This window comes from Chaetura pelagica, unplaced genomic scaffold (genome assembly GCF_000747805.2).
Source record: "Chaetura pelagica isolate M959 unplaced genomic scaffold, ChaPel_1.0 scaffold2, whole genome shotgun sequence".
NCBI lineage: Eukaryota > Metazoa > Chordata > Aves > Apodiformes > Apodidae > Chaetura > Chaetura pelagica.
Genome location: NW_009952796.1, coordinates 3,769,504 through 3,777,952, shown reverse-complemented (window position 1 = coordinate 3,777,952; position 8,449 = coordinate 3,769,504). Strand labels below are relative to the sequence as shown.

At 36.8% G+C, this 8,449-nt stretch overlaps 1 protein-coding gene across 1 annotated transcript in view; it reads right to left on the bottom strand.

The window, feature by feature from the left end:
• The window catches only part of IARS2 (isoleucyl-tRNA synthetase 2, mitochondrial), a 29,618-nt gene that overhangs the window by 19,764 nt on the left and 1,405 nt on the right, over positions 1–8,449 (bottom strand). Inside the window, exons 2-13 of the mRNA XM_009994802.1 lie at positions 8,066–8,150; positions 7,901–8,027; positions 6,707–6,863; positions 5,402–5,550; positions 5,262–5,311; positions 5,054–5,163; positions 4,878–4,968; positions 4,388–4,503; positions 2,655–2,824; positions 1,677–1,767; positions 1,314–1,465; positions 154–314 (exon numbers count right to left, since the gene is read on the bottom strand). Coding sequence (XP_009993104.1) covers positions 154–314; positions 1,314–1,465; positions 1,677–1,767; positions 2,655–2,824; positions 4,388–4,503; positions 4,878–4,968; positions 5,054–5,163; positions 5,262–5,311; positions 5,402–5,550; positions 6,707–6,863; positions 7,901–8,027; positions 8,066–8,150 — 1,459 coding nt within the window. The remainder of the gene's footprint in view (positions 1–153; positions 315–1,313; positions 1,466–1,676; positions 1,768–2,654; positions 2,825–4,387; positions 4,504–4,877; positions 4,969–5,053; positions 5,164–5,261; positions 5,312–5,401; positions 5,551–6,706; positions 6,864–7,900; positions 8,028–8,065; positions 8,151–8,449) is intronic.

The following is an 8,449-nucleotide window of genomic DNA, read 5'->3' as shown; positions in this document are numbered from 1 at the left end:
TAATTTATAGCTCGATTTATAGCTGTGTATAAACAATTACATGTAAAACCATGTACTTATAGTTAGGTAGTCACAAGTTTTATAATGTGTAACCACAGCACAAAAGACAGTGCTCATTCTTTCATTTTTCAGCATATAAAGCCAGCCAAATACCTGTTTATTAAGCATTCTCCCGTGTTCTTCTGATAAAAAACAGGAATTGGAACACCCCAGCATCTTTGCCGTGATATACACCAGAAGGTCCTCCTGTCCAGCATTTCAAGCATTCTGTTCACTGCAGATGTAGGAATAACTTTCACTTTTTTCAGCACTTCCTATAAAGGAGACAGTGAATTGCTGAACATGCCCCAGCATTCAAACATGGTTTATGCTACCAGTAAAAAAAAAGCTACAGGCCTACACTCCCCCCCACCCAGTATTGAATAACATGCTCTCAGGCAACTGCCACATTTACTGTTTTCTTCACCATGCGCTGCACTTGAGTAACACGCTTTGAACGCTGCAGATACTGTACATGTCCCCACAGAGCAACCCAGGCTTTGTTGCCAGCTTTGATTCTCCAGCAGAGACACCCCATAGTAAGTTAGAAATAGCATCAGTATCTTTACCTGAAGTTTAATAGCTCATTGTGCCTTGTAATGTTGTCTACTTTGAAGCCCCATCTCAATAAATACTGCCTGTAGTAAAAAGTGTGAGCTACCAACTCACTCCCAATCCTTGCCAAAGAAACATGTTTTCCTTCACTCTAAGTAAATATGATTAGGGAATAAACTCCTCATGCCCTAATTAGAATGAAATCACTGTTACCCAAAACAGCCTAAGGTGCGGGGCTGAGTTTTTTAAGATTTTTACAAACATCAAAAAAAAAAAAAAAAAGTTTTAAAATTACTTAAAATAGGACTGTGGCAAAATTAAGAGGGGATCAAACAAAGATGTCTGGCCATGCAAGGCTACCCCAACAACAAAGGTAATTTTAATAGTGACAAAATTGTCTCTTCTGATTTTATTCCTTGAAACATTCTATTTTTTAAAATATGTTGGGGAAAATAATTCAGTAGCTCTAAGAAACTTATAAATCTCCTATAAAAACAATGAACAAATATGTCAGTCACTGTATTTATTCTGGATTATACCAGTATTGACCAAAAAATTACATCATTCCTCACTTATACAAATAATTAACATTTTTCAACTACTGTCTGTAAACGCTAGAGAATAACATATCCTATAGTGAGCTATATTAAGATTGTTTTGCTGAATCCAAATGGCATCAGCTGTCTTTAAATGCCTCATAAGAAAACAAAATGACATACCTGTGCTGCAGCCTTCACACTTGCTGTATTTACAAACCACTGCTTGCTGGCACGAATTATCATTGGTTTTTTAGTCCTCCAATCATATGGGTAGCTGTGCACATACTTCTCCTCTTTTAACAGACTCCCAGCTGCTTGAAGCATCTGAATGACTGAGAGAAACAAAATCTGGCTAGATTAAAACCTGACTGGAACATACTGCTACTTTTGACCTCAATTAATTTATTCCTATGACCAACATGTAGTAACAAGTGCTTGTACCTCATCCATATTCAAAATACGTTAAGTTTATATGAACCCTCAAAATAAATCTGCAGAAATATAACTTAGAAAGGAACAAATGGCTAAACATCAAATACTCACCAGCTTCATTCCCCTCTTCAAGGACATTCTTGTTTTGCAGTTCAGGACCTGCAGCTTCAGTAAAACGCCCGCTTTCATCCACAAGGCAATCCTAAAAATAAATATGTTAATCATGTTGCTAACATACCATGTGGCAATTAATTAGCTTTATGGCATTCAAACATGAGTTAAGTACTCTGCTGAGTAAAAACTTATTAAAAAAACCCCAAAAACTTATATAGCAAAGTACGTTTTATTTAAGTACACTTCAGATCTACTAAACTGTAATTTAGTAATCTACCAGGTAAGTGAATTTTACACATCAGAAGAAACAAGCACCACTACATTTGCAGATATGCCACAATTGTCTTACACCAACTCACTGGTTAGTATTCAAAATTAACACTGAAAAACTAAAACAAAAAAAAAAACTCCAAGAGAAACCCCAACCTCAAAAAACACATCCAGAAATATGAGCATTATCAGGCTTTGGAACATCTCTAGAGCCACCTCGTGAAAATGTCATAAGAGAAAAAGAAACCTCTGCATCTTCATTTCCATCAAACACAAACTGAACATGCATAACTGAACTGTATTTATGTATGTGGCTTAAAACAAGCTTTGCTGGAAAACTAACAATGACCTACATAACTGGTGGTTTACTGGTCTGCAAGATACAGCTTCAAAAGCCAATTACGAGTACTGAGAGCCAGTACCTGAGAACTGTTGTCTGTGTTACCCTTCAAAAAACAAAACCAGAGAGAGAAGAGAAATCTAATTCTATCCTACCACTTCCATGTCAGCTTTAATTAGCAGATGGATGAAAAACTTTTTTTAAGGATAGTCCTGCATTCGTGCAGGCCATTAGTGATACTCACACATACACAGATGCTCCAAAACATTTTCAAGTTTTATGCACAGACTACAAGAATCCCTGTAGGGGCACAGGATCAAACAGTTGCAGGAAACCAAGAGCAACAGCTGAATAAAATAAAGTACCGTGGGTAGCTGATGGTGGGACGCTACGCCGTAGTCTTCCATCCCATGAGCTGGGGCTGTATGAACTAAACCTGTTCCTTTTGCCATCGTCACGTGATTTGCAGGTAACAGAGGAGACACTCTGCCAGGAATTGTGGGATGAGCACAAGAACCATCTGCCAGATCTATACCTGGGGTGAGAGAAAACAGAAAACAGAGCAACATCATTCATGCATTCACCTTCTTTTATCAAAGAGCAGAAATGGAACAACTGATCAGCAAGTGTGTGCACAGGACACTATTCAGACATACTAATTCTTTATCTTGTTTGTGGGTCAATGTCCAAATGTTTTCAAATTCTCTGTACTGTTAATCTTGCACATAGTCTTTTTTTCCTTTGAGGGAAAAGCTTTTCTGCTACCTAAGGCAATGATATTCCTCAGTCATGACATTCCACCTAGAGACACTCTACACATTCCTACTCCTTGGGGACCACCATCTCAGTGTTCTGGAAACCGAACTCGATAATGATTTAGTAGGCTAGAAAACCTGGGATTTGGGATCTATTAATAGTTCTGTCACTGAGCATTAATATTATCATGAACAATTAATTTAAATCCTCTAAATCATATGCAAATACAAGTGCAGTACCGATGAAGCTAGTGAAAATTTAAGGTTAAAAAAACACTACAATCTTAGTAGCAAGACCTTGCTGGAAGTCATGACTCATACAATTTGAGAAATGCTTCATAACAATTGCATCCTAGAAGGAACATGTTTAGGAACTGCTGCCAGATACACAACTACACAAAGGTAAAAAATATAACAAAACAAATCACTGAATACATGGGAAGATAAAAAGAACAAGTTCTAATATTATTTTCAGAAAGGTCCAACTCTACTGTTATATGTTATCTGTAAATCATGCTATTCAAGAAGGTGGAACCTGTGAGAAGAACAGTTCCAGTTAATTTTACCATTAGGCTAAAACAAGATTATTATGCAGCAAAACAGTTTCTCTCTGAAAAAGAAGGCATGGGAAGATACCAAAACAACTTGGAAAAAAAAAAATAAATCATAGAAACAGATATCTCAGATGTTTTAGATAAGCATATTTTCAGCACTGAATCACTGATAAAGGCACATGAACAAAGTTCCTGAATGGCACATTAAATCCCAATTCATGATAATGAATCAAAAGTCTGTCTATTAAGAAATATCACTGTGCAGTTTGTTAGGATACAAACCAAACTCTTTTTGTTTGTCCCTACAGACAACAGTCACCTACAAGGCTTCAGACACCTCTTAATAATGAAAAGTTTGAAAAGTAACATAACACGTCCTACGGATTCTGCTTCACTAGGTAATTTCAATAGTTTTCATAGAATTTAGCACTCAGGCAGTCAGTAAGCAAACTTGTAACTAGCCCCTTGGTCTCATCAGCAACAGATGAGAGAGGCAGACAAACTGCACTGAATGTAATTAAGATTTAGATACTGAACAGGCCACAAACTTCCACATTGTGTTTATGTTTTCCAACCGTGAATCCAGCTATTAAAAATTACTTAGAAATCTATGAATGAAAATTTGAGCAATACACCAATAATAAATCTGACAGACTAATACTCCTCATGCTATTTTAGTGAAGCATGTTCTCAAAATATACACAAACTTAGTAATAGATCAGAACTGAAGCAGTTTTTGGACACCTATAAGCAGATTTCTAAGCAACTTAAGATAATATTAAAACCTACCTTTACACGTTGACATAACCTCAAACTGTGTGTCCAAAACAGCAGCTGTAGATTCCACTCTATCTGCAGCAAGAATGAAGTGTTCAGCAGTAGTTGTACACTTCACAATTGAATACCTACAATGCAAAGAGATGTGTAATATTAAATAATTACAAACATCATAAAGTTACAAATTATTTAAACGCTCCATCTCTAAATGACAGCAAAATATGTTTTAAGATCTACGTGTCAAATTCACTTGTACATCTAAAGAGAATTTCAATATAAGATCAGGAAGAAGATATATCTGTAAAATTAAAAACTAAAGCTGAAATTAGTATATTAATAGACATACAGAACAAACCTTACAATTGTGTGACTTAAAAAAACCCAACAACTCAAAAATAAGACCTTAAATAAAATGTAATATTAATCTAGAATGTTTTTAACTCTGCTGGTAAATATTGATAAGGACTGACACAGATCACTGAACCAAGTTAAAGACACATACGCTGAATCTGGCATGTAACAAACTGCTTGATTGGCTGGCATGGTCCAAGGTTGCGTGGTCCACACTAGCACACTAGCAGGGGATGATCCATCTGCAGATGTAAATTAGAAGTACTTTACTTTCAATTATAACAAAAAATAAAACTATCTGTTTTAAAATGCATACAAAACTCATACCTATCACAGAAGTCAGCTTAGGCGGTGACTTTAACAGGGGAAATTTCATATACACGGAACGACTGACGTGCTTCTCATTGTATTCAAGCTCTGCTTCAGCCAAGGCTGTTCTGGGTAGATATCAAACCTAGAGTTAACACACTTGAACATAGAAAACTATTTATATACTTGCCAATATTTTTAAGCCAAAAGGTAAGATGATTCTTACTTTGCTGAAGGGGACCAGAACACAGGTTTATAGTCCTGATAAATGTAACCCTGAAGAGGAAAGGGAGGGGAAAAAAGGAAGTTAGGAGAATTGAAACTCATGACAAATCAAAAACATACTTGAACAGAAGTTCAGCATACCTTATCATACATTTTGTAGAAGACTCTCAGCTGGTTTGCTTCATACTTTGGATCAAAGGTACGGTAGCAGTTATCCCAGTCTGCCATCACACCCCAACGAATGAAGGCGGATTTCTGTTTCTCAATTGCTCTTTCTGCAAATTCTCTGGCTGAAGGGAATAGTTCCATTAAGCACATGGTTTATGTCACTAAGATAAATATAACACCATTTAAAATATACTACAAATGTTTTTCTTAGAAAAACCTGAGCTGAACATACTCAAACCATGAACTAATTGCAGCTGTGTATCAACTAGATTGTTATGGCTCAAAAACTACGTATCTCGGAGAAATAGTTACATGAAATTACTGCAGGGTAAAAAGATCCAGGAGTGGCACTTTGACTAACATGGGGACATAAAGCAACAAATGTGTTAAGGACATAACATTACTTCTTAAGGAAGAGGAAAATAATAAATTTAGTTACGAAGAACAATTCCTCAAAATGCATTCTTGTACAACATGAAATAGAGTGAAAACCACCTCTGTTCATGCTCATTCAAAATTTTCAAAGCAACATGCACCTGAAAATAAGTTAGCCCATTTCATTGCTTCAATTTCAATTAAAACAGTTAAAATTGCTTACAATGGTTTTGAAATGGTTACAAATGGTTTTGAAGCTGAATGTTGATGTTTTTCAATAGATACGGTATTTGAAAGTATTTCTTCAAAACAGATTCTACATAATGCAGGCTAACTTTCTGTGAAAGGATCACCCCTCTAGTTTTGTAGTATTGTTAAAAACAGTTAATAAATACATCTAAGTACATATAACACACCCATAATTATGATCTTGAGCCAAGCTGTCCTGATTAAGTCCAATTTTTATCACAGAATTACATACTGGTTGAGGTCAGAGGGGACTCCCAGTTTATGAGGAGCTTCTTTTTGGGTCCTCATCAAATGCAGTCTTCAAAACTGCTGCTCTGATAAATACTGGTTTCCTGCTGCTAAATGCTGGTCATGGAAGGCAGAAATTAAAAACCTTGGTCCTTGTGGTTTTTTTAAACCCACGGTCAGTGCTGTGCGTGTTTGTCACAGCAACAGATCAAGCCTATGTTCAGTTACCCCATTTCATAAGATCACATGGTATTCCATCAGCTTGGCAGATACATACAGTGATTCCAGAGAATGTTACCAACAGCTAACAGAAAAGCACCCAGTAAAGTAAAAAAGCTATTTGTAAAGCATTACATTCAAAATATGATGTACAAATACCTAAACCATTTTTTTTTTTCTGTAAAGATACTGCAAACAGTAGTTTACCTTTCTGTCTAATTTCTATTGATGAAAGATTTTCAGCTCCTCTGACTTCTGACAATGCCTTCAACTCAATTGGCAATCCATGACAATCCCAACCTGGCACATAATGCACTTTATAACCTCTCATCACGTAGAAACGATTAGTGATGTCTTTCAAAATCTGGAAATACACAAGGGTCAGTTAACACTTTAGCTCCCCCATGTGGCAAGTAATTAAGGTTCTATTAAAAAAAAAACAAAACAAAAGCATAAAAGGCTGCATGATATGTTTACTTTTAAGACCATGCATTTGTGATTCTTCTTTCCCATCATACTGTATTTTGGCAGAACTTCAGAAGACCTCTGATCAAAGGAATTAATATTCAGTATAGTCTGTAAACTTGCAAGACTTGAAGCAAATAAATCTTACTTGCTCTCATTTTTAAAACATATAGCTGGATCTACAGCAGGGACCTAGTGTGTATTACTGTTTTTTGATATAAGTGGTCACGTACCAAAACTTGTCATTTTTAGAAGTCCAAGCTTTAGCACTAGTAGCTTAAGGTGTGGGTCATGTTTCTGTCTTTCCCACCTGGTAACATATGTAATGCTGTCATTCTCAGGACTGAATCTAGACATAGCCAAATATATCTAGGACTACTACTTCGATGCTGAAATTTTCATTAAAAACGTATTTAAAAAAAATCAACATCTCATCAACATTGTTACCATTCCATTTAAGACACTTAGATAAAACAAATGCACTATACCAAAATTGCAAAATACCCAAAGGAAAAAGAAGAATAGCAAGGCAGAGCTCAACCATGCATTAGTTACATCATTACATATAGAAATATACACTCATCAAAAGTGTACGTGCGGTACATTCAATACACAAACAAACTGTGCATTTAATACTGCTTAGGAATGAAGGCAGGACTTTCTCTAGAAGAAAAAGTTCCCTTTTTACTGTAACATTCAGCCTCATGAATGAGCTCTCAGCATGTACAAAGTATTTATGTCATGGTTTGGTACCTGTGTCACTGGCATCATGTGGTATTTCTGTAACCATGTAATTTGCTTTTCAAAAGCCCCATCTACCAAAATACTGAACACTTTAAAGGGTTATTGATTTAGATGGGAATGGAGAACACACAGCATGTTACAGGAAACCTTTACCACTTCAAAACAGCGCAGTATGAACGAGTAAATAATTACTTTATTTAATGCATGGCCAACATGAGGGTCTCCGTTGGCATAGGGTGGTCCGTCGTGCAGACAAAACTCCTGCTTTGTTTTCCTTTGCCGTTGCCATGAATACAGCTCTGAAAAGCCACATTTCTGCAGAGACAACAAGAAAACACCAAAATCATCGCAGGTCTTTGCACTTCCAAAGAGTCCGGGTTTTGGCTAGATGGTAAAGCATATGATAAAGGCAAACAGAGAGTTAACTTACAATTCTCTAACTCTGTAACAGAAGATGTTAGCAGTTCTAAAGTATTAAAATGCCCGAGAGACACGTAATACTGAGCCTAACGTTGCTATTCTGTCTGTCCGCGACTAGGAGGGTTGTTGCTCTTTCTCCAAAGGAAACTGTCACCAATTTGAGAGCATCCACGCTACGGATAAACAAGAAAGTGAAGATCCTGGCGTCTTCGCCCTTCTCCGACAGCGAACTCCAGCAGGCCTGGGCAGGAGCCGCCGAAGCCCAGACCCACCGGGAGGGAACCGCAGCAAGAGGCGGCCCAGCGACCCAACACCCACCCC